Consider the following 25867-nt stretch of genomic DNA (forward strand, 5'->3'; position numbering starts at 1 on the left):
TTCTTGTGTCAGTATGTTTCCTAAATTGGCTCCATATTTTCAGAGTAGAGATTACAACTGGGTTAGATGTAAATTGTGAAATCCTAACTGGGAGGCTAGATGTGGTTAAGGCCTGTAGGGAAGTTGACACACATGACCTACCCTCGAAGACACACCAATCCGTATTTGGGGATTGCATCCAGTATGTAAGTTTGTGTATGTTAGCTGCCCAATAATAACTTCTAAAATTAGGAAGAGCTAACCCACCCTCTGCTCTTTGACGTTGAAGAAAGTCTTTTGAAATCCTAGGATTTTTACCATTCCATATGAATTTTGAAACCAATTTATCTATCTGAGAGAAAAATGACTTTGACAGGAAAACAGGCAGGCATTGAAATAAAAATAAAAACCTCGGCAAAACATTCATTTTAACACAATTTACTCTGCCAGCTAAAGTCAGATGCAAGACATCCCATCTCTGCAGGTCAGATTTGAGTTTAGAAATCAATGGGGTAAAGTTTTTATCAAAGAGCTCTTGAAAGGAAGGAGTTATATTGATGCCTAAATATTTAAACCCAGATCTAGAGATATGAAATGGCAATGCATGATCAGGGAGTTGGATCGCCAGTTTGTTTACTGGAAGACATTCACTCTTTGACAAATTCAGTTTGTAGCCTGAAATTCGTCCAAAAACATTTAACAATGCAATGATTTCATCAATGCATACCAGTGGGTTAGATATATAAAGCAACATATCATCAGCATAAAGAGATAACTTATTTTCCAATCCAAATCTCCTTATACCTTGTATTGACGGTGTAGATTTCAAAATGAGGGATAATGGTTCAATTGCCAACGTAAACAAAAGTGGACTAAGTGGACAACCTTGTCTTGTGCCCCTTGATAAAGAAAAATTCTCTGAACGCAATTGATTTGTAACCACAGACGCTTGGGGAGAGAAATAGAGAAGTTGGATCCATTTCCTGAACGCCCTCCCAAAACCAAATTGCTCCAGCGTAAAGAAAAGGTAATCCCATTCGACACGGTCAAACGCTTTTTCAGCGTCTAATGAAACAACTACCTCTGGGATATCATTAATGGACGGGCTGTATAGGACATTTAATAGACGTCTAATGTTAGAGAATAGGTAATTGCCTCAATTCTAATATTGCTAGTTCAGCAAAACTAAAAACCAAATACAGTCGTCTTATAATAGCAACATATTAGCAAGAGGCTAATAAATAGCTATAGTACTGTCATTCACGTCACTCATAGAAATCTGCATACCTTTATCTTTTGCCCGTTTCTCCTCTTCTTCTTTTCTTGTTTTTCTGAACTGGGCACCTGATGCTTCTTTGGTCTTTTACTTTGATCCATGATGAAGAAGAAGACTCGACATCATTAACTTTTGCATTACTTTTTGCCAACACCGTCCGTTCGCCCGTCAATCAACCGGAGTTACGTGCAGTCATCTGCGACTGCACAGATTTTTTTATCTTTATTTTTTGGTCATTTTTCACATAACCCAATTTATTACATGTAGGTATGGGTCTATGTTAATTTTAGGAATGAAATACAATTTATTTGAAGCAGTTTGTGTTGTGTGGCCTGGGATCAGTATCCGTCGGCCCCCTCCTCCTTGCCAACCTCTGCTGTCGCAAGTTGATCCCCCGCCCCTTTCCCCTTTGCCTCTTCTGACACACACACCTGTATGACTCTCAGGAGCAAGTTGGCGTGACAATGAGGGCGCCCCAGCGCCCACTACACTAACTTGACATGGAAATGAGCGGTAGTCTAGAAAACTGGCGAGTGTTTTTTTTTTTATTATTTTTTTTTAATTTTTTTTTTTTATTTTTTTTTATTTTTTTTTTAGGGCGCTCGTGCGCCCTCACATAGATTGCGCCCTGGGCGGTCGCCCACATTGCCCATAGCAAAAACCGGCCCTGAGGGGAGGAGTCAGGGAGCCACAGGAGAAAACCAAGCTGAAACAGGGGGTTGTACATAAACAGACAAGAGGTTAATCACACACACGCAGACGTCAGGAAGCTGGACCCTGAACACGGAACAGCAGCTCAAAGCAGCATGCAATACTGACTTATGCTTTAAAATGTATAATGCTGCATTTCATAACTTTGCATCACTTCAGACTGATGAACCAGTGATTCAGACTGGGGCTATGTGACCATACTGTATCTCTGTAAGTTTTTCTCAATTTTATTTATCAAGACACTTTACAGAGCTCAGAGCCCGATACCCCTACACAAGGCACTCAGGTGACAGTGGCCAGGAGGAAAACTCAGCTCATATGGGGGGACCCATCTGCTTAAGGCTGGCTGGAGAGAGAAAGAAAAGAAAAAGGGCGAATTGAGACAGAAGAAAAGGGTGGACATAAAGTTACAGTTATAAGAATAAGAAGCAGCACTGTGGCATACTTTAGGGATATATTAAGTATCATGTACAGAATGGAAAATTATGCATAACAGTTAGGTAGAAATAGATTGCACACGGAAGGCTGGTTTGACCAGGAGCTATGAAAACTCACTATGATTGTTTGACATTCATTAAACCTAAAATATATTAACTGATTTAGCAACAGTGATGATTTCCATTAACTGCATTTTTTAAAAGAAGAATTTGGGTTAGGGTTAGTGTTAATACTAACACTATGTTGCTCTTATACTATCAACACTGGACAGTAATATAAGGAATGTGGGTTTTACACAGTGTTGAAACAGCAATCAGTTACAGAAGAAACAGAAGTCACAGTTGCTGGAATTACAAATTGTTTATTGTCCATGACCACTTCATACTCCACAAACTTAATCCCTACAATAAACACCAAGTGACACAATACGGCATCTTTATAGTGTAAGGGGAAGTAAACAGGGTTTAATAAAAAATGCAAAGATGCCATTAAGGAATATTGTTCTTTTTACAAGTAATAGAAGCAAGAGCAAAAAAAAAAAAAAAACTAAATACAAAAAATCATTTCCACATTGTGTTGCAATATCTGCTTCTTTCCTTAATGCATTTAAAGTTTTTACCATTCCCTTTGCTCCAGTGAAGCAGTGCAGATTCACACATACACATAAATCCTTTAGCAGCTCTACATCAAGTGATCTTTGGCCAAATAAAACTTTACACTCTGATTACATGAGAATGTGTTAAAGTTGTTGCTTAATGTAAGTGTTAGTAATGGCTTAAAGTAAAAAAGTAAATGCCTACATTTGATCTTTCAAGGATTGTATTATATACAATGTCCCACCAACATATAGCCTTAGGAAACACTCAAGAAACTCACATTCCGATTTCATCTTACCACACAGGTCCATAGTACAAGCACTTATACTTTTGTCGTGCAGCTTTTCAGCAGGAAAGAGCTCTGATTGTTGACTCTGACCCTCTGTGACCATCTCATCGCCGTCCCATTGTTTCCAAAAGCAAGTAGGACAGATTTTGCCACTCAGCATAGGAAGGAAATCAAAGAAAAAGCGAACCTGGTTGTCCGTTCTCAGTCAGTTCTTTCAGGAGGAACAACTTCCATTAGCAACTGGAGATGCAGGGTGATGGGCCCTACAGGAGAAAGGAGGTCAAGGTCACATCTGCAGTAAAGTCTGTCCTCGTAAGTCATCACAACATTATGCATTTCAGTAATTTAAATGTATTTTGTAATCACATTATTTCTCAGTTTCTTCCTCATTGATAATGATGACAGAAAAGGAACCTACTCATTATTTTTCGTGCCCAGTTGACTTTCACATGGACAAACGGGTAGTAAAGGAGGAGTCCACTGAAGATGAAGATAGTACAGTAGAGGTACTCCAGTTCTGGCTTGTCAATGATTGGGGCCAAGACAAGGTAGCAGGACACGATGACCATTATGACGGCTAGGACAATGGGCACCTTCGAAAGATCACACAAGAACAAAGGCCTATTTGTATTTGCTTTGGATAGACTACTGGCACCATTCCAACAGAAACAAACAATAATACATTATCTATTCCAGTCAAACATTTACTTGGCTGTATTTCATTTACAACCAATAAAAAATGATAAGATTAAATCTTTATCTATTGCAAAACACTGTGAGATCAAAAAGACTAAAATGTTTTTTTCAGAAATGAACTCTATATTGGGGTGAGCTGAACAGTTTATTTCTGTCAAGTTGACAGTTTTGTAAGACTTTCTCTGCTCATCCACATCACTGATTTGAAACGATCTGTGAAACACATTACTGTGGTCTGGTATTTTATTTTATTTTTTTGAATGTGTGCAAAGACACAGATTTCCACTCCAGGCATTAGAATGCATGAGATAAAACTTTTTGCTCAGTGCACTTTAAAATCAGATTAGCCTAAAACTAAACTACTATATACAGAAAACTTGTTTTCTGTATATATATTTTGCCAAATTACGTGCTACTGTGACAAGGGAATTTCGTACGTGGGATTAATAAACATGTCTTATCTTATCTTATCTTCACTAAAAGCCCACCTTTACTGGTCTGTGTAACTCCTTCCTTGTGAAACGCATGACTATGAGGGCCAGAGATGTCAGACCATAGAACGCCCACTGAGCAAAGCTGAAATAGTTAATGAGGGTGTTGATGTCTGCTGGGATAATGTAGAAAATACCCAAAACGCCCTGAAACAGAGAGAAAGTGTACAGTAAAATGCCATGTTTGCTTGAAAGGGAACCACACGGTGTATGGTAAGTATTAAATTGAAGTCGGTTGATCATGTGACGCCCTATTGTGCAAATAACTCATTAAAAACTCACATTGAATACAAGAGCAGGCAAAGGAGTGTAGCGCCTCAGACTAATAAAGGATAAGATCTTGACCAGGTGACCCTCTCTGCCAGCTACATAGGCCAATCTAGTGAAAGAGAAAAATCAAAAACAAAAGTGTGTCTCTCAAGGTCTTTCGAGGCACATCACTTTTTATGTATCCTTTAGCTACTGCATTTCATACAGAAATAGTCAGTTGTCTCTTTTACCTGCCAGCAGTGAAGCAGCTTCCATTAGCAGAGCCAAATGTTGAGAAGACAACAAACAATGGAATGAGCCAAGACACAGGATAAAGAACTCTGTCTCCAAAGGTCTAAGGAAGCACAAATAAATCCTTCAGCAAAGACAGCAGGATAAATTTGATCTAACGTTCTCTGGAATAAATGAGAAAATGAAACACACTGCAGTCACACGTGAAGCGGTGATTAGATCCTTTAGGAAAGTTGTCATTCATGAGGATCAATATTTAATTTGTCATCACTACACACTTATTTTCAGCCCCCAGTGGTGCTCAGCTTCTCCATGGCAACTTCCTATTCTGCTTACCACGGCAACAGCTGGAGACGACAGCAGCTCGGTGGTGGACATGACAGTGAAGTAAGAGACGTTCACCAACACGTAGCACACAGTAACCAGAGGAATCCCAATGATGATTGCCAGTGGCAAATTCCTGAGATTAAATTAAAGTTAAAATATTTAATAGGGGGAAGAAACTGCACTGCATGTTATACTCATTTTAACAAAATCTGCTTTATTCTATTAAAAATCTTAAAAAGCAGAACATATTGTTTATCCAATCTACCTGTATGAACTCAAGTGCTCTCGAAGGGAGCACAGCCTTGTTAGAGGTGCTTTATTCTTATTCTTACTACTACAACATGTCAAGCCATATACTTTGGTTACAGTTCAAACTTGACTAGTCCAGCGATCTTTGAAATGTATTGTCTAAACTCCAGGACGGCTAAATTAAAGCTTTTTACCTGAATGGGTTTTTCAGCTCCTCTGTGATGAAATTCAGTTGATTCCTGGGGAAATGATGGAATAAAATATATATTTATTTTTTAAAATATTATCATGAAAAGCTGTGAAATGTATTCTCTGAGTGACCCAGAAAAGCCCAGTTTCGGTGACCCTGTGCTGAACCTCTGTAAGAGATCACTGTGTCCCTTCTCAGCATCGTTACTGTTAATGACAGCATTTTCTATGGTGTTTCACACAGGCTTTGCCTTCACTGTTGGTTCTTGCATCCCCTGCAGTGAGTCCAACAAACTGGCACCTTTCTAGGTCCCCACACACTTAAGCTTGGTTACATAGCAAGTATCCCCTGGCCTACTAGAGTAGTAAACTTCATTGTAAGCATTTATATTTGTGTGCTGCTGTGTCAGCCGCTAGTCAGCCGCTAGTCAGCCGCTAATCAGCAGTGTTGAGTTTCTCTGTGTACTTCAAACAATGGAGACTGCATCCGAGCAACTCATGTGGGAGTTGGAGTTACTAGATGTTGATCAGCTGCTTTTACTGAAATCACTATGATGCACAAAAAAGGAGAAGATGCCTGAGTAAATGCCGTTTGGGAGGAAGAGGGAGGATGAATATTCTGTGCTAATGCAATCGGCTGTTGCGGTCTGTGTCACTGTGACATGTAGTCATATTTCTGAGGAGGTTCATGTCAGGCTATGGTATAGGTATGATGTAGGGTAGGCATAGGGTGTGGTGTACCTATGGCATAGATCTGACACGGAGGCATTAGCGTGGCAAACCTACAGCGAACCCCTCAAATTGTCCTTACACACCAGAAAGTCAAGCATTTCAGCTAAGCAGCAATGCTCGGCCACAGCCTCTCCGCTTGAGTTATTCTTACTTTAAATCCAGGTGAACCACCCTTACATTTCTCTGATTCGCACAAGACCTGTAGGAAAAAACGACGGTGCTGGTGCCTTTAAACCTTAAAGGATTCCAATGATCGCCACCGTTAAGGCCTGCTGCACTCCCAGATACTAGGGCTCCAGAGGCGTGGCATCTGCTCTAAGAGAATTTAGCTCTCCTGATAAGCTGTTTCTATAATGGATATCTTAGTGAGATCGTCTGAGGGTTGAATTCACATATTCATTGAAAGGTCAAGAGGGTAGTAGCTCATTTGAAGGGTCTTTTTCTCATTGTTGCACGTACATACGCGAAGAAAAAGTTTGGATTTTATTGCTTCTGAATGCTGAGTGGGGTCACGGTGCTCATTAAAAGTCATTACAGCAGAGAGTCTCTTAGAGAGTATCCATTTAGTGCTTTACTTTAAAGAAACCCGTGGTCAGTCAAAAAACAGCCTGAAAAAGGCCTAAGTGAGGTGAAGGTGAACTGTTACCATCCATCATAAGCCCAAAGTCCGTTGTAAAATGCAAGTCCAATCGCTCCAAAAGACGGTGCCGCGTTTTCAAAGGTATTTGTCAAAGTCTCGGTTTTTCCTGGACACAAATATACATCGATACATCATTAGACACAATATACAATATTCATTGTTATTATAAAAAATATATACAAAAGGACATACCCATGAAAGCTGCAGTTGTGAATCAAAGACATGGACAAGAAAAAGGAGGCCCACCTTGAGCTAACATAACCATGCCAGCTACCACGATGACGACAATGATGAGAAGTTTGGCTGCAGTGAAGACGTTCTGCACGTAGCTCGCCAGCTTGACACTCAAACAGTTTACGATTACGATTAACACTGAAAGGGAAACAAGGAATTCACAATTACCCATTCTTGCAAAAGGCACCTTTGAAATCATGTGTGTCTTTTAAAGAATAACTACTTAGATCACGTTTATAAGCTTAAAATCATTATTGTGTGACAGTATATCATAATATAAGTAGCGAAAGGCTTTATTTCATTCTCATTTCATTCACACAACACCAATATAAACCGTGCAAGTGCTAGTTAAGCTCTTGTTCATTTCATTTTGTTTTTCAAAGCAAATGTTTTTTGCACATTGCAAAGTTAATCTGCTGTTAGCCAATGGACTTTGCATGGGTGTTACCCTGTTTAATGTAAGCACAACGCTGTCACATCATTGCCTTATATCGTTGCACATTTACACATAAACCAGATACAGAGTAACATTTCATGGAATCTGTCTTCTGTTAATCATTATATTATCCATTACTGCAAATTTTAAAAAGCTGACTGGCTTGAAGGTTGCTTTGTCTTGAATGTCTCTCTTATTTGACATCTGTGACAACCACAGTGACTACTACTGAGGTACCGCTTTTAAGCATGTACTTACATATAGCCGCCGCTGCCAGACATTTGGTAACAACAAGAGGAGGAGTGCAGCCGGGGTAGAAGGGAGTGGAGGCGTATTCTGCAAAGCTCAGTGTGATGATAGCGAAGGAGGAGGGCTTCAGCACCATGATAGTGGTCCAGGAGTAAAGGTAGGCTACCAGGGAGCCAAAGGCCTCCATTAGATACGGATACTCTCCTCCTGATTTGGTGATCATGGTGCCAAGCTCAGCATAGCACAGTGCTCCTGTGTAGCCACAAACACATAGATACAGATAAGAAGGGAGTTTTAAAGCCTTTTTGTTTTCTTGTTTTTTGTTTACATGGCATTAATGTTCACATGTAAAAAATGCCTCCCGTTGAAACTGTTGGAAACATTAGATCCTCTTTGAAAAGTTGTCTACAGATAGAAAGTCATAAACTCAAGCCAGTGACACGTGAAATAAATAAAAACAGAAAAGATGGGTGGGACCTACTGACATTGCTACATTTATCTCACCATCAAATCCATAAAAATCCATATCCATAAGTGTCCTTAGAGAGTGACACGAGGAACTTGTCTTTTTGAAACATCACTGACAGTGATGGCCTGCTATTCTATTTGCAATTAAAGTGCGTGGATATGAATCAGTACGCTGTGAGGGATATCATCTACAGGTGACATGGACTTCAAATGACCGCCAGTCTGGCCAAGGACTGGCCAAGAGCAAAGAATTTCATCATCAGCTAATAACTTTTGCAGCTGTTTGTTTTTTAGTGCATTCGTCTAGAGTCAGTTATAACGGTAAACGTATTAGTTGTAATCCAGAACAGGAGGACTTCATACAACTTAAAAACATGACAGATCAAATGTTGTGGAGTGATGTTACTTGTCGCTGCCTCAGGGACCTGCCAGCCGTCGATTCAACTATGAACTCTGCATCATATCAAAGAGTGCTGCAAGATTATGGGAGACATACACATCTATGAACCTCTCAGCATGATTATTAACTTAAAAACCTTGCACATGAAAGAATCTCACATGTTATGGTTATTTCTGTTAAAGTGAGCTATAATAAATGCTGAGGCAAAGGCAAAACTTAATTTTTCCACAGATTATCACGTCTTTATATGTTATGTCATATAAATAATTGAGGTCAGTTTCCAGGTATGCCACTTTTATCAACATCATCTGTTGATAAATTCATGCGACTTACTGCTGCTATCGAAGGACAGATCCTCATTTTTAATTACACTAAACGTTTTAGTGTGTTAGTGATTATTGTTGCTATTGCTTCTTAAACTTGCAATCCAAACATTTATGCCGCCCATAAACATTAACATTTAACCCTTTGAAATTGAAGGACAAAGTCCTGTGAATCTTTTTGCAGAAAGCAAACACACTGACCCCAAATTCCACGTCCCAACGGAGCTGCTTTGCTATGCAGCATCATAACATATCTTATAACTGTACAACATCATAGCACATACTATGGCAAGTACATCTATTTTTGGTAAATAATAAGTAACACTATGACTCAACACTTCAGGAGTTCTTAAATTAACATCAGCACCCTCCCACACCCTTCTTATCAAGGAGTTGTTGCAGTGTCTCTGTGCGTACTTTCAGAGACACGGTTCTGTCCAGCACAGCAGTTCAGTCAAAGCACTGCAAGGATGGCTTACGGTATCTTTACAAGAACGAGTAACAAAACCTTCTGTAATCAAACCCCACATGAGCTAGTTCTTGTGTTTTCCGAAGAGGTGGTGACTATATGTACACACTTAAGTCATCGGTAAGTTTTCATAAGGAGATGCTAAGCAGTGACAACGGCATGACAAATCTTTACTGCGCAATTTCATCTAAAATCCCATTTAGTCAACTAAAAACATGTACGTGCCAACTTGTGCATCAAAACAAAGCATGGACTTTGTCAACAGTGTTGATAAAGTCTGTTTAAATCCCACATAAATGACCTTGGTCACCATAGTGACTCAGTTTGTTGCTATCGTGAGAAAGAGGCAATCAAGTATTTCATTGGCTCCTCCAGGGTCAGTGCCTCATGGCTAATTTGTTTGTGGCACCATAACATGAGGCACCTACCAAAAGGACTGAAATTCCTCGCTGCTGTGCTCACCTTTTTTTTTGATGAAACACAAGGTGATCCATCTTCAGATTTTCTGAAGGGCATTTTCTAATTGAATTTTTCAACCCAAATGCAGCCGGGGCCTCTTGGAAATGCACTGATTTAGATGGGACATTTGTGTCCAGTAGTTTCTGCAAGTCTTGATGAGATCTGATCGTCTTCAGAGCCAGGTCTTAATACTACCTTCTAAAGCAGGCTTATTCATAATACTGTGGTGATAAATGTTCTTGTGACCTTTCAATAACACTCCATAGCTGTGAGTTCTGCATGAAACTGATAAAATGCTATGTTGATCACCTCCACTCTATAAACTACACGCACCATTTGATATTCATGGATTCATGTTGGTCTGTGCTATGTGGAAACACTTTTCCTTATATTTTGCTTACCATCATGTACATACTATACATGTGTAGGAAAGGATATTGGATCCCTCATTCAACAACACCAGTCTGATGATGAAAAAAGTGATGCATGGGTTTAAATGTTGGTCTCACCCAGAGTGGATAACACGCCACAGGCAGTCCAGATGAGGAGGCATGGACCCACAGCTCCAGAGTACAGCAGAACAGACTTAGGGGAAATAAAGATGCCCGAGCCAATCATCGTCCCCACGATCAGACAGATGCCACTCAGCAGACCAACCTGAGCAAACCAATAGAGACAAGCTACATGTCATTATATTATATATATTTCATTAATTCAGTCTCTTGTTCTTCAGGACATCAACACTATAGTGGACGTTACATTAAAATAACATTTCTCAGCTTCAGTTTGGGTTGGTTAACATCCACATTCAAAGAACTGAACAAAAAATGATTTGAGGGGAAAGTGGTGGTATATCCTTGACTGGTTCAGTCAATCATCTCAGTCCAAGACTCAGACAGAGAAACCCTTGTCTGATAGATGTTGTACGTAAACAAGACTTTTTGTTCTCTCTGGCAATCTCTATTACTTGGTTTGCCTGCATCTTTAGTCCAGCTTGAAGTACTACTTGACTGAATAATAGGATTTTTTTTCTTGGTACCCACAAGATGAAGTAGCTGTCTATTTATCTAGATAAGTCTCAAATGCTATCAAATGGATTGTGATGAAATGTATCCTGTGATGACATTTAGTGTCACCATCAGGTCATATGTTCCACTAGTGATTAAGTATGTACACCATGAAGTGACACAAAATTGTGAACACATATTCGTTCATTGGAACCTAAATTTCTATGGTGAATCACCAAAGATACTTAAATCACCTGACTTTTTCTCCTGACAAAAGTAATTATATCTCACCAACAACATTCAACATTCTGTTGCCAAATCACCCTCACAAGGCCCGTGTCCATTCTCTGATGAGTCACAACTGTTTTGGAGGCACAAGGGAAACCTACACAATATTAGGAAGGTGGTCATAATGTTATGCCTCATCGGTGTAGCGTTTCCACTGTGAGCGCGTTGTCATGTCATTAGATTCACGTTCTTTTGTTTGTTTTTTGTGGAATGTATGCTTGAGATTTCCCAAATTCTTATCTCACCTGCAACACCCACTTCATGCATTTTACAATGTACCCCCTTTTCAGTTAACCTGGTGATTGGATAAGTTAGTTAGGAGTAATTATTATTATTAGCAGAGAAACTTATACAATAAAATAATAAAATTTCAGCTTCATCCTCTGAAACCTTCTCAGTCCACTTAAATTTACCTTAGCGCTTAGGGGGGCTCTGGGGGGAAGCACTAACTGGATGATTGTGGAGTTAATATGTAGAGACACTTGTCGTGGTACTGCCTGGTACTTAGTTCCAGCCCCCACATTGTAAAAAGTTACGAATGATAGAAGTCTATGGTGTGAACATTTAGCGAGCCTTGTTCTCAGGAACTCCCCCTCCCCCCACACACACACACAATGGACAGACAAAAAAAGATCAGCACTCACATCTTTTTGAAGCACAGTGGCCTTAACATTCTGGTCGTCTTGCATTTGGTCACTGTGGCCATTCTGCGACCCTTTCCTCTTCTTGATGCTGTCCCCGTCCATGTCAGTCTGCTGGTGTATGAGGATAGACGAAGGAGGGCACAGATTTTTGCACCGGTTGTGTTAACTTGTACAACAATCCTATTTGTGTTGTCCTTATCAAAGGTTATCACACAGGGCAGGAGGTATGATAAGGTTTACAGGGAAAGCTGTGCCCTGCTGCCACCAGTAGACGTGCAGCAACAATGAGGCTCACACACACACAAGCAAAAATAAATTAATAAATTAAGAATGACTTGCTAATCTAGTGATGATTTTATTACTGGAAGAGTCAAAGATCCACATTCTAGGACAGCGACTGAGCCATAAACCCTCATTCCCATAAAGCCTCATCAAATATCTAACTACCGTGGTGCAGCTCAAGTAAAGACCAACAAGTTTTGCATTTTAAAAAACACTTTGTCCACTAAAAAAAACCAAAACAGTTTTATTCTCATTTATGGTAGATTTCCGTCATCATTGTCAGAAGAACAATGTAAATTTCAGGAAGTCACATACCTTGTATGAATCTTTGTTTGTGTGGAAATTTTAAATCACCGCAGTCAAGTCCCTGCACATTTCTGTAAATGTACCACAGGGGGAAAATTTTAACTCAGTTTTTGTGAATTTTTAACTTTAGTGAGTCTGTTTAGTGAGTCTGTGTCTGAGTCTATGTGTACCGCAATACTAAAAGGTGTAGGTTTAGGTAAGAGAAGCAGATTAGTGTTTTTATCACAGCAATGATTGGATCAAACTAATACAATCTATTTACCCACATCACTACGTAGTATTGCATCCAGTCAAATTACTTTTGAATGGATTTACCTACATACATGCACATGTATTTTACTTTCAGGCCCCTCCTCTTGATCTAAAACTATTAGTATTATAGAGCCCTGATTACAGGCAACTCTGAAAGTAAACAAACCTTAAGAAATAGAGTACGAAAGTAAGGGATGTTGACCACACTCACTCTCCATGATAATGTTTAACTTCAAATTGTTATGTTAATGTGTAACAAATATTAAGTGCAGTTAAAACAGAACGTCTTGAATGTAAAACATGATAAATTCAACAGGTTGTTCACTTACATACAGTTTGGCTCGGACTGAAAGAACTTCGGGGATGTTCCATGAATCTCAAACGCAGCTGTTTTAAAAACCCAGGTGCGATGATGTGAACCTGCAAATGATGCTAAGCCGAGTGAAGTGAAGGAGAGCCAGAATGTCTGATGCAAATGAAAACCTGGGGGCTCCCTGAGACTGAGCTCACTCCTTTGGTGGGAGGTTCCCAAATCCGATTGGACATCCTGGACAGCCCTGAATGAAAGGGGGATGGGTTGAGGCAAGAAAGTTGAGTGTGGCAAAGTTCTGAATGAAAGCACATACATATATAGATTTAATTTCAATAACATTAAATATACTGACTATGAGGAAAAGAGGAATGAGGAGGAGTGAGATTATGACTAAACCTCATAACAGTGGGAAAAGCATGTGATACAGTTTATTACTACAGTATATTTCGAGACATTTTGCTGCAGATAACAACTCCATAAAGATCCCAGGTACTATATAATATAACATATATATGTTTCACACATAAAACCCTTCCTCCTCTCTGAGCGTACCTTCCCTGACTTTCTTCACAATGCCTCTTTGATAAGGATATATGACACCCTTGCAAACTGCGTGCTTGTACATTTGTGTGTGTGTTTGTGTGGTATTGTGTAACATTCCCCATCTGCGCTGCCCCTACTTTTCCTCTTCTGTTCAGAAGTTCCAACGTTATTCTTACTTTACTACTTTCTTTCACTTATTTAAGTTTATGTGTTTATGTACAAGACAGTAAAGTTACCGGAGTCAAATTCCTTGTATGTGCACATACTTGGCCATTAAAGCTGATTCTGATTCCGATTCTGATTCTGATTCTGATTCTGGGCAGTCTTTTGTTTTTTAACTGTATTGTTAGATTTTACACACGTCCCACATCTGCATCCCCTGTCTTAACTTGTCGAGCTTACACTTTGTTTGCCCAGACTTCTTTCTGCCTACACATTTGTCTAAGCTTCGGCTTAAGCGGCAGACGGTTAGATCCTCTGTAATGAGAGGGTCGAGCTCACTGAGAGGGGAGTTTGTCTGTATGTTCAGACTAAACAAGTGTGCAGATTTGTGAATGAATGGGTTTGAGCATAAACTGAGATGTACTCTAAAAGCAGGACATGCTTTATCTCTGACTTTTTTTTAAATCAAACATAAGAATGACCTCAACGTCAAATATTTTGCTGACTATGCAAATTTCAGCTCTATATATCCTCAGTAATAAACAGAAATAAGATTTTCACAGAGCACTATTTATAATACTGTGTTGTATTGCTCTAATCAGGCCAGAGGTTACTGTAGATGTTTGTTATAACAGTTGAGTTTTGTTTTATTTAGGCACTCTCTTAGTTTAACTTTCTAAGCCACTATTGATTTCTAACTCTGAATTCCTGCTTTGCAGCTCACTTGCTGAAATACAAAGGACATGTTTTTTATAAAGCTTGGAGGAGAATTTGAACAGTTGCTGCAGACACAGTTATAATCTGCTAACACAAGAACACATTGCCATATGAACTCAGTAACCCTGAGAACTTATGACCAAGATTCATAAGACGTATTCAGGGCGGCTAAAGATTGGACCAAGTGCATTTACAGCAACATGATTTTGTCTTGGTTCACCAGTGAAGAAAATATTCTGCCAAAAAATGAGGAAAATACCCTTCAGTTTAACAGATCTGCCCAAAGACTGTATACATAACATTATAGACTAAATAATAGACCTGATCATGAGCACAAATCAGCCACATATGACTGAATTATCAGACACCAGGAAGATTTGAAATTCAAATGTTCAAGAGATTGGTGGGGTTGTAGAACACAAAATGAAATAATAATAATAAATCTAATAATACAGTGGACATCCATGGAGTATATCATGGAGACTTATCAAGATGATGATTAAAAAGAAATGTCAGATAACAGAGAAAGCATCACATTTTAATTTATCAATTTTGAAAATATTCCCTGGACACTCCTACTGTTGTTGCCCTGGTATGTGGAGGGACAGGTTATAATTTAGGGTGAATTTTAATTTTGAGGAAATGGAAAGGAAGACCTTTTATTTCCACTGTAAAAACTAACTAACAATGATTTCAATAAATCAAATATCATGCCTGTGTTGTTTATTGTCTTTTCATTTTTGTTCACCCCTCCCCCACCACCCCATACAACAACACAGCCTTGAAACCACTCCGCACTCTGCATCGGCACCACTCAGGTATATGGGTTCATTAAGGGATTGTTTCACCTAGTCCTAAAACAGAACTTAGAAATGAAACACATCTTTTAATGGGGCTGATTGATGGATGGATGGATGGATGGATAGATAGAAAATAGATGTTAACTCAGAAAAAAAAAATATGTCTGTGTTTATCGACTAATCTATCTAATTTTTGTTCAATAAAACTTTCTGTGACAGAAACCAACAAATGAGAGAGAAACCTCAGAGAAACACCTGCCTCTCAGCCAATGCTCTCAGCGTGTCTTTAGGACGTCCAGCCTGTAGGTGGCGCTGCAGCCCGCGTCGCTTGGGAATCACGTCACTTCCATCAAAAACAAATATCGCGAGGAGGCAGCTGTATCAGAAACTTTCAGAAACATACACGAATGAAAACTGAGACAACAGGCAGGTCTGTTCAGCATGAACACCGCTCTGAAGCACTGGAAGGAGGCGGCCACCCTCATTTTAGCCGCGGGACACCGCCTCGGCCCGGACACTTTGTTGTCAAGGACACCGCAGACAGCCGCTTCAGGTTCACTGAGGGGCAGCGGCGGCGATGGACGCTCACACCTGCCGCACGCGTCCTGCTTTGATTACGACGTGTTGCTGCTCAAAAGAAGCAGTAAAAGCGGATTCATGCCCAACGCGTATGTGTTTCCTGGCGGTATGTTGGACTCTTCGGACTTTTCGAGTGACTGGTTGGACATTTTCAAATCTTTCAGCAGCTCCCCTAACTTTGGTTTAAGGAGTGTCAAACAGCCGGTGCAGACCAGACCCCCAATCTTTGCCACAGACCGGCTGAAACTGGGCTCCCCTATCCCGGGAGAGGTCGCCCTCCGGATATGCGCCCTGAGGGAGACCTTTGAGGAGTCTGGTGTGCTGCTGGCTGTGTCTAAACTGGAGGAGAGGAGTCTGTTAAAAAGCTTAGAGGGTGAGCGTGTCAGTGATGAGCACTACAAAGTGAACGACCTGTGCAGAGATGAGCTCTCCAAGTGGAGGGCTCTGGTGAACCAGAACCCCTCCAACTTCGTCAGGATGTGCAGAGAGCTGCAGGTGTTGCCCAACATCTGGGCTTTGCATGAGTGGGGCAACTGGCTGACCCCGGCGGGCAGATACGGTGTGACGAGGTTTGACACAGCTTTCTTCATCTGCTGCTTGCAGGAGACCCCGCACACCCTCCAGGATGAAAAGGAAATTGTGCGCTTTCAGGTGATCACATAAGTCATGTTATGATATTTACACAGAGAAAGTGATTCAGGTCTGACCTATTCACATGTAGTATAAACCGCTAAATGCACTGACATAGTTTTCTGCCCCGGTGCTCCTCTTTTTGAGCACACTGTGCACCTGCTAAGCTTTTCTACATTTGATTACTGGGTTTATCAATCCTTTTTATCCGTTATCAATCTTCATTGTTTCATGCATCGCCATCATGTAATCTTGCATGATTTATCCAGATGCATGAATGAGTCTGTATCCGTTTATTTCTCCTTCTCTTCTGTCCCACCTCCCTCTTTTCATTCTTTCTACCCAGGACACCTCAAGTAGATGGGTCCCCCCTCATTTAAGCTGAGCTCTGCTTTTCCTTGCCACGTTAGCCTCTGTGTTTGCTCTCTAAAAGATGTCCACTGCCTTGTTTTGCTTTGTTTTAGGGTAAACAAATAGGTCGGTTTGCTGAATAGTCGACTGAAAACTTGTGCAATAATTTCCCAAGTTCAGTCTTCCTGTGAGATTACTCAATTCAATATTTCAATTTAATTTTATTTATATATTGTAGATAACAGTTCAGACTGGGCCTTTCTGTGTGGAGTTTGCATGTTCTCCCTGTGTCTGCGTGGGTTCTCTCCAGGTACTCCGGCTTCCTCCCACCGTCCAAAGACATGCTCATTAGGTTAATTGGTGTTTCTAACTTGGCCATAGGTGTTAATGTGAGTGTGAATGGTTGTCTGTCTCTGTGTTAGCCCTGTGATACACTGGCGACCTGTCCAGGGTGTCCCCCGCCTCTCGCCTGATAACAGCTGGGATGGGCTCCAGCAGACCCCGCAGCCCTTAACAGGAACAAGCGGTTACAGAAGATGAATGAATGAATGAATGATAACAGTTCAGTTGGCTCAAGACACTTTACAGAACCCAGATCCCCAAATCCCCAGAGAAAGCGCTAACGCAATGTTAAAAAAAGGATAAAACTCCCTTTAAACAGGAAGAAATCCTGACCAGAATCCTGCTCCTAAGGACTTACCCATCTGAGGCTGGTCGTGGAGAGACAGACACACAATTTCAACACAACCGTCTTGTTTCCATAACAAGTACAAACATTAAGCAAATAAATGATTTAAATAACAATAATAATTTAGAAACGCACAAAAAAAATGATTTCAGTGATTTCAATCTTCAAGAGGCTGAGAACAGATAGACAGAATAAAACTAATTTTGCCGCTGACAATCCATTAACTCCCACGAGGAGTCAGGCCTCTGCTTAGAAGAGGAGGGTAGCTGTAATTAAATTTGATCCTTTGAGATTACCACCTCCAGCCTGCAACTAAAGCTGAATGGACTTTAAATACCAGGGGTCTACTTACCATATACAATTACTGGACCACCTCTTGGAGAGGAGGGGAGGTGATCATTAGAAACAATTTACAGCTCATTTGATGTGAAACTCTGGAGCTCCAGGCAATTAAACTGACTTGTCATCAGAATTAACATGAAAGCACTAAATCAATAGATGTATTTGTACAGTGATGTCAAACACAAACATTAAGCAAAAAAAAATTATTTGGAAAAAAAATTATTAAAAACACGGTTCATTGACCATGAAAACCAAGGTGTAAGGCTGTGTGCATAACTCAACTTGAATAAATCAGACTAATTTTAAAAAGTGCTGGTAGGGCTGTCAGAATGGTGATCTGATTAATAATTGCAATTGTCTAAATCACGCTTTTGTCATTAAATTAAAGCAGAAGAAAAGATGAAGTGATGTAAAGCAATATGGAAAGAGTGATATTTCTTTAATTAATTAACTGTGATGGTCCTAATTGCTGGTGTCTTTTCTATAAAAGCATGTCAAATGTAGGGACAGTGCAGCATTTAGTGCAGCTTGATGTACGAGACCCGAAGAAAAACACCCTTGTAGCGTTGTTAAACTTTGCCCCTCCTCTGTGTGTTTCAGTGGTCCACACCCTCAGAGGTCCTGCAGAGCTATCAGGCACGGGAGTTATGGATCGCGCCTCCACAGTTCTACGAGCTCAGCCGCATGTGCCAGTTCCCTCTGCTGAATGAGCTCCACAGCTTCTCCCGCCAGCGCGCCACAGAGGGCTGTGAACAGTGGCTGCCCGTAGTTGTCTTACAAGATGAACGCTACGTATCAGTTCTGCCAGGTGCTGATTGTTGACTGGATCTCATCTCATGCACATTCAAACTAAATTCTATCTGTAGTGAATCTATACGTTATGATGTTTTATTCATTTTCAAAAACCCAATCAAACTGCAACTGAAAACTGAAAATGATAATAGTACATTCACAAAAAGTCAACATGTCTGTGAAGTGTCTCTTTTTTAGAAAGATATACCAGGTCATGTTATATCTAAAAGAACAAAACTAAAACAACTGGACTTATTGAGTTTTCATCACTCATGCACCCTCTCTCCTGCTTTCTCCTGCTCTCTTGGACTCTCTCTTTATTACAGGTGACAAACTATATCCAGTGGACACTGCAGGAGAGACTGGTGAGGTTGGTAAGGGCACAGACGCTCAGCTGAAGGATCCTCCGGAGGATTCGGCACTGCACCGCATTGTAGTCTCAGATCCGTATACTACAAATCTACAAGTCACCATCATGCCCAAGTACAAACACCTGCTCCCTGTTGTGGAGCCACCTGTGTCACGTGACTCAAAAAGTCAGCTTTAACCAGAAACTCCCCCTGATCCTGTGTCCCTGTAATGAAAATTCACAGATCAAGGTTTGTTAACTATTTTATCAGAAAACGGTTTTATTTGTAACATCAGTCTAATGTACCACCCATGACAGTAGCATATTCTTTTTTGCTTGATAAGCATGGACTGGTTTACTTGTGGAATTGCCCCTGGTTTTATATAATAAATGTATAATTGATGAAGATGAATTGATTGATGAAAGCCTTATTATGCAGAGGAATATGTTTTTTAGGTTTCAGCCAGACACTCATTGCTGTTGAAAGGTTAAACTGCTGGGCTATATTTGATTCATTCAGATTATTCTATTTATAAAATAATTTGATTATAGTGTGGCTTTTTTTGTTATTGTTTTTTTTTTGTGTCAAACCTGTTGCAGTGCAACATGTTAATAAATTAAAAAATAGTTTACTCCAAGAACTTCTTAGTCTGACTTAACCTTTAAATTTCAGTTTTCCCTGCAATTAAAGAAAAATAACTAATGAACCAATTTCTTTTGACGAGATCTAGCTTGTAACACAGATTTACTGACAAACATATCAAAGGAGGAGGAGGAGACGGCTATAGCTGCCTTTGTGTGCTATTATATATTCGTTTTTTTTTTTTTTTTTTTATTAAGACCAAGCCAAGTCTAAATTTGCCATTTAGACTTGGCTTAGTCGTGGGTTAAGGGTACAGTACGTCTGTACTTTGTGGTGATGGAAACGTGACCTGCGTGTTATGGTGGTCCCCCTCAGTAGGAGTTAATGTGTCCATGGTGGAGGCTCAGTGGGCCTTCCACCCTTCTCCTTTGGGTGTCTTCCTTGCTCTCTGCAGTGTCCTTCATGGCAAATTAATGAATCATTAGAAATAATCTCTGTCAAATGGCTTGTAGCCTATGTCTGCCATTTATAAATCAATTAATTATTAAACAGATTAGTTTATTCATTATTAATCTGAACTTTTCACTGGTGCCGTCTCACCCTGCCTGGATGTGATTTGTGCTACATATAGTAGTTTTGTGCAGTGCCAGTGTGTTGAAATAAGTAGAATAAAGAGTCGGAGGCTGCTTTACACATTTGAAGCTCTATCTAAAGCTCTGTCCCTTAAAAGTTAAATGTATAAATGCAGTAGGTGTTGACGCACACCACCCATCTGTTGTGTAAATGCACACCAGATGGGTGGTGTGCATTTACATTCTATCCATCTGGCCAACGGTCTTCAACAGACTAGGTAGCATAGTTCACAGTGTGTTAAAATCCTTTTTTTATTTTGTTATTTTAATAAAACTGTAGATAGTTCTATAGATTAAATCCGTTGACATGTCTCAGCCTTCACTAAACAATCTTTGCACCAGGATGTTGTTTACCTCTTTTTAGCCAGGAACGGTAGCATTGAGTGACTTTGGCCTCGCTCCTAAAATGACGTGACACACTGAAACAGGTCAGTCTCTTTCGATATGATTCTCATCTTTCTGACATATTTCATCTGTCAGCGCGATGAAAGATGCTGAGGTTTTTGTCTGGTTTTCAGCGCCGCCCTCACACCGCATCTCCTTCTGCTTCACTGTGCAGTGTGTGAGTAGGATGGCGGTGGCAGAAAGGGGGCGAGTTGAAATAACGCTGCTCAACCTTCTGTGCTGTTTGCAGTCTGTTGAGGGTTTCTATGGCAACTCACAGCCTTGGAAACCCACCATCTAAGTCCAGCTGAAGTGATGATGCCGTGGTCTGCCTGTGCCAAGCGTGTAGCTCACCTCACTGAGAACCAGTTGGTTTGTTTCCAAGCGACAGAGTGAAAGATATAAATGATCCTGTCATCCATAGGTTCAAATAAAAAAATAAAAAACTACAAACTGCTATAGAGAAAGTCAGTTTAATCACCTGCAAAGGGTCAGTGTTAATACCGAAAGGAGCGGTCTAAAATGCTGATGTTGTTGCTGTGTTGTAATTGCAACAAAATCATTTCAGGATGCCTGAAACATGAGTCTTTGAGTTGCACGAACAGCCCTCTTCGCCTTGGATAAATAGGGGGACAAATTTTATAGTGCAGCATTGGAGGAGACTGGTACGTCGTCCGCTATTTAAATCTGCTCTCATTCTTCATGATTAATTGATCACTTTTTTTATTTTGGGATCTCTGGATGACAATGTGAGTCCGTCACGAATTTCAAGAGATTCGAGGTTCATGACTCACTGTTAGCAGAGCTTAGTGCCTCTGCTAAAAATGACAGCAAGGATAAACAAGATGTCAGAAAGCCTTCTGTGAATCGGCTGAGAGAAAAGCATGCCACTGATTTTCATGCATCCAGGTCCTGCCAAAAAATGCTCCCGGTTCTGTGACGGCACTTTCAGAAGCCAAGTTATTTAGCTTTCTTTCTTTCTTTCTTTCTTTCTTTTTTTTCTTGCACAATGTCTTCTTAATGTTTCTCTACATGATTTCAGTCTCAATAGGTTGAGAACAGAAAGACAGAATAAAAGATAAATCGCAGGAAAACAGCAAAAATGAATTCTAAATTAACATTTAATGTCCCATAAGACTGCAATTTTAATCTGCATCTTGAATACTCTGCCTTTAAAAGATGAGCAAAATGTAATTTTGCCGCTCACAATCCATTACTCCCACAAGGAGTCAGGCCTCTGCTTAGAAGAGGAGGGTAGCTGTAATTAAATTTGATCCTTTGAGATTACCACCTCCAGCCTGCAACTAAAGCTGAATGGACTTTAAATGCCAGGGGTCTACTTACCATATACAATTACTGGACCACCTCTTTGAGAGGAGGAGAGGTGATCATTAGAATCAATTCACAGCTCATTTGATGTGAAACTCTTGAGCTCCAGGCAATTAAACTGACTTGTCATCAGAATTAACGTGAAAGCACTAAATCAATATATGTATTTGTACAGTGAGGAGAAAGGAGGACTAGTCGATGTCATGCATCTGTGACCCATAGACAGGTGAATGTGTTCATCCTCGGGTCAATATTTCGCTTCACACTGCATTTCTACAACCTAATTCTTTGGCATCAGCGAACACCATTTCCTAGTCACTTTTTTTAATAATGTCGCATACAATAGTGTAAACAATATAATTTACCAGGATGTTGGACAATATTGTTTAACAATGTTGTTCAGTTGGATCTCAGTTGGAGCTGTTTTCTTGTTAACGGACACAAAGGAAAAAGAAATGGTTGTATTTTATCTGTCGCTTGAAGCTGGCCTGAAGCAGATAGGACCCCCCATATGAGCTGAGTTGTGCTCAAGGTTGCTTCCTGTAAAAAGAAATAAAAATAGTTTTTCCTTGTCACCGTCACCTTGGTGCTTGCTCTGAGGTTTTCAGGCTCCGGGTTCTGTTCAGCATCTTGAGACAATCTGGACTGTAATTGATGCTACACAAATGAGGTTTAACTAAATTCAGTTAAATTGAATGAAGGGGAGGGAGGGAGGTATGAAACACAACATCCATACTTTTGCCCTCTGACAAATCTTTTTAAAGAAATTACAAAGAACACTAAATAACACTCCTGTGGTGTGAATGATCATCAGTTCAGATAATGCTTTTAATTTTTGCTTTTAGTTTTTGATCTGCCCTCAATTTGTTCCACATTCTTTTGAATCCTGATTTGTTCACTCAGGGCTGAGGATAGCTGTCCTATCACCCAGACTTAACAGCCTCCAGCTCACCCGATGTGCCGTTCTCAGAATACCTTTAAAGACTCTTACAACTAAAACCATTAAGTAGTTAAAGCACCTGCGTTAGTCTCCGTTCCATTTTAAATTCTATTTTAACGCCAAGGTGGTTAAGTGGAAGACAATAATCCTCTACTTAAAATGCCTCTGTGTATATCTTTGCAGGCCTGCTAGGTCTGGTTTATCTAATAGCGGCAGATTTATAAGGAGAAATTAAATGTCTCAAACACTCACACGTAACAGAAAGACTCCTTAAACCAATGTGGAAACGCAGCCGAGGAGCTGTGTCTTCAAACTACAGTCATGTTTTCGAGTGTGTTTAAAAGTTTTATTATAATAAATATACTTGATTGTATGTACATTATCTGACACAGCAGTACACTGTATGTACAAACCATCTATTCACATGTTGCAGTGTATACATTCAATAGTGTTTGCAAGAAAACCCTGAAAGGAACAAGAACAGGCTTACAGTGAACGGGTGCATTATTAAAAGACTGGACGTCTCTTATAGGTCCCAAGGCTCTCATGAAGCACGTAGTGATTTGATGCAGTGAACTTAGATGCAGGCCTACTACACTCTGGCTATACATGTTATTATGATGCATTATAACTGTGCTATCAGGAGTAGAACAGTGCAGATTTGATTACATCCCATCAGTGTGCTGAAGAGCAAAGACTAACAGGCTTCACTATTTGTGTCCAAACGACATGGCCCTAACTTTCTGACTAGATGGCCCCCTGCTCACTGGAACACAGCTTTCCTTCCCAGGACTGAAATGATGAATTTAAAGCATCAGTCAGGAGACCATCAAGGGGAATACTTAGCAGTAGGCTACATTTACGCTTGAGCTTTTCCACTAATCCACTTGGATTACGTGTAGTTTATATCATCCTGATGGCCAGACACTGTCACGTAATTTTATGACTTTTTTTTCCCCCTCTTCCAAAAATACATGACCCATTGGCCCCTCAAAAATACTGTTTGTACCCCACATCCATCCTCACACACACTGTCTATATTGTTCTAGTACATTTTATCTAGTGCAACTCTTCAACTCCATTGAATACATTCACGGATCCGAGAAAGATTAACAACTTCGTGTGTCCACAATATTTTCAGCCCCCTCAAGCCACCAAAAACGCTTTTCTTTCTCTCTCTCTCTCTCGTGGAGCTGCTGGCTCTTACCCACGTTGACGCTCCCGTGGGCAGCCTCGCAGGATGTCCATTAGGGTGGGCTTCTGGGTGTTCAGGACATATTGACGACCAAATATCCGAGAACCACTGCGACTGTAATGATGACAAAGAATCCAGCCACAGCGCAGATGGACGCGAAACCAGTATCCCTGGTTCCTCCACTTTCTTCCTCTTTGGGCTCCTCTTCGCAGATGGAGATGACACCCACGGAGGAATTCCCCACGCTCATGTTGGACTTGAGCTCGGCGCCCGCCTCCTGCTTCGCCTCCACGGCCCACGGCGCCACCTGCACCTTCATCTCCATCTCCTCCATCATCTGGCTCACCTGGGTGATCTCGGTCTGCAGTTCTCGGAGGTCCGCCGTGTCGATGTTGCTGTCCGCCTCGTACTTCATGTTCTGCACGCTCATAGCCCGGGCCGCCACCGCGGTGGTGCTGCCTGTCATCCCTGTCTGGATGAGGTGTCTTGTCGGCACCTTGAGGGGGAAATCCTGCCCTATCTCCAGGGACCTTTTCATGTCCACCTCCAGGACCTCCATGCTGCTCGAGAACAGCACCCATAGGCGCTCGTACTCGGCCCGGTCTTCTTTGCTGATGGTCTTGTCTTTGAGCAGAGTGGTCAGTTTAGTCCTGTTGGCCACGGCCAGCTCCTGGGCCTTTTTGCGGGTCCTCTTCAGCTCCTCTCGCAGGTTCTGCGAATCCGAGGTGCTTCCCAGCGCGATGACCAAATGCCTGTAGCAGGCGGTCACTTTGTTCAAAGCGTCCAGCATAGTTTTGCACTCCTCTTTCCCCATGACTGACTAAAAGAGAATCTGCATCCACGTCAGAAAATAAGAAATAATACACAGCGGGAGCTTGGAGAGAAATGGCGAGCTTTTGGTGACGGCGCGTTAGCCACTGTCCTCAGTTTAGTTTCCACAGGAGCTCACCCCTCGCTCTACAAATCCACTCAACGTACTAGTCAGAGAAAATTCCTCTCTATCCATGCTCCTTCCTGTGTGCAAGCAGGCACAGAGAGCGGCTTAGACATTAATGCGTCCACAGCCTAAATGGCTTTAGGTTACCTTTGCGCTTCCCCTCAGGAGATCAAACGGCCCCGGAGCGCTTCTCCGGCAGCACTGGTGCGAATAAATCTGAAACAACCCAACCTCCGCTTTTTTAAAAGAAAAAAAGAAAAAAGAGAGAGAGATTGTGATCTAGGTTCAGCTACATGTGCCACAACATCCGTCTAACTGCACAGAAAACACCGAGGGTTTCTCTCCGGCGGCTTAAAAGGAGTCCGTCAATGTTCAAAGATGACGCGCGGCTGGGGAAACGGAGATCCTCATTGAGTGCTACAAAGAGGAATGGCTTCAGAGCCGTCCTGGACAATGGGAAAACCGACGAGCCATTGTGTTTTGGTCTGGGGCTGTTTATCTGGGCGGGGAGCTGTCCACTTCAGCACCCGATCGATGATGTTTTAAACACCAGTAAGCGCCTTCTGTGGTCACATGTGCGCACAAAACACAAGCCACGGTCCGGGGACGGGCGCAGACACAGACAGGAAAACAAAGCAGCAGCGCTCCCATTGGTCCGAGCCCACGGGCG

At 41.0% G+C, this 25867-nt stretch overlaps 3 protein-coding genes across 3 annotated transcripts; 1 reads left to right on the plus strand and 2 right to left on the minus strand.

The window, feature by feature from the left end:
• Window positions 1-3490: 3490 nt before the first annotated feature.
• LOC311486138 (b(0,+)-type amino acid transporter 1-like) lies at window positions 3491-13869 on the minus strand (the record flags this gene model as incomplete). The annotated part of the gene is given in 17 exon segments (XM_084541900.1): window positions 3491-3552; window positions 3708-3882; window positions 4474-4623; window positions 4759-4855; window positions 4977-5080; window positions 5314-5437; window positions 5748-5792; window positions 7121-7220; window positions 7361-7486; window positions 8043-8285; window positions 10662-10809; window positions 12092-12199; window positions 13264-13308; window positions 13314-13528; window positions 13531-13564; window positions 13567-13595; window positions 13797-13869. Coding segments are annotated over 17 exon segments (1878 nt in total).
• A 1943-nt stretch (window positions 13870-15812) lies between these two features.
• On the plus strand, window positions 15813-19718 carry nudt19 (nudix (nucleoside diphosphate linked moiety X)-type motif 19). Its single transcript, XM_084574814.1, has 3 exons — window positions 15813-16696; window positions 18657-18864; window positions 19175-19718. Exons 1-3 carry the CDS (start codon window positions 15908-15910, stop codon window positions 19393-19395), a joined length of 1218 nt encoding a protein of 405 aa, XP_084430940.1. The 5' UTR covers window positions 15813-15907; the 3' UTR covers window positions 19396-19718.
• Window positions 19719-24333: 4615 nt separating this feature from the next.
• Window positions 24334-25074, minus strand: LOC311509678 (regulator of G-protein signaling 9-binding protein; the record flags this gene model as incomplete). The annotated part of the gene is made up of 1 exon (XM_084574895.1): window positions 24334-25074. The coding sequence occupies one exon, from the start codon at window positions 25072-25074 to the stop codon at window positions 24334-24336; it is 741 nt and encodes a 246-aa protein (XP_084431021.1).
• Between the last annotated feature and the right edge of the window lie 793 nt (window positions 25075-25867).

This window comes from Chelon labrosus (assembly GCF_963514085.1).
Source record: "Chelon labrosus genome assembly, chromosome: 3".
In the NCBI taxonomy this organism is placed as follows: Eukaryota; Metazoa; Chordata; class Actinopteri; order Mugiliformes; family Mugilidae; genus Chelon; species Chelon labrosus.

What these genes read in the sequence shown, in the direction of transcription:
- nudt19 (XM_084574814.1), top strand. Translation starts at nt 15,908, where the DNA reads ATGAACACCGCTCTGAAGCACTGGAAGGAGGCGGCCACCCTCATTTTA. An exon ending in AGGAAATTGTGCGCTTTCAG is followed by an intron (nt 16,697 to 18,656) that starts GTGATCACATAA and finishes TGTGTGTTTCAG; the next exon opens with TGGTCCACACCCTCAGAGGT. An exon ending in CTACGTATCAGTTCTGCCAG is followed by an intron (nt 18,865 to 19,174) that starts GTGCTGATTGTT and finishes TCTTTATTACAG; the next exon opens with GTGACAAACTATATCCAGTG.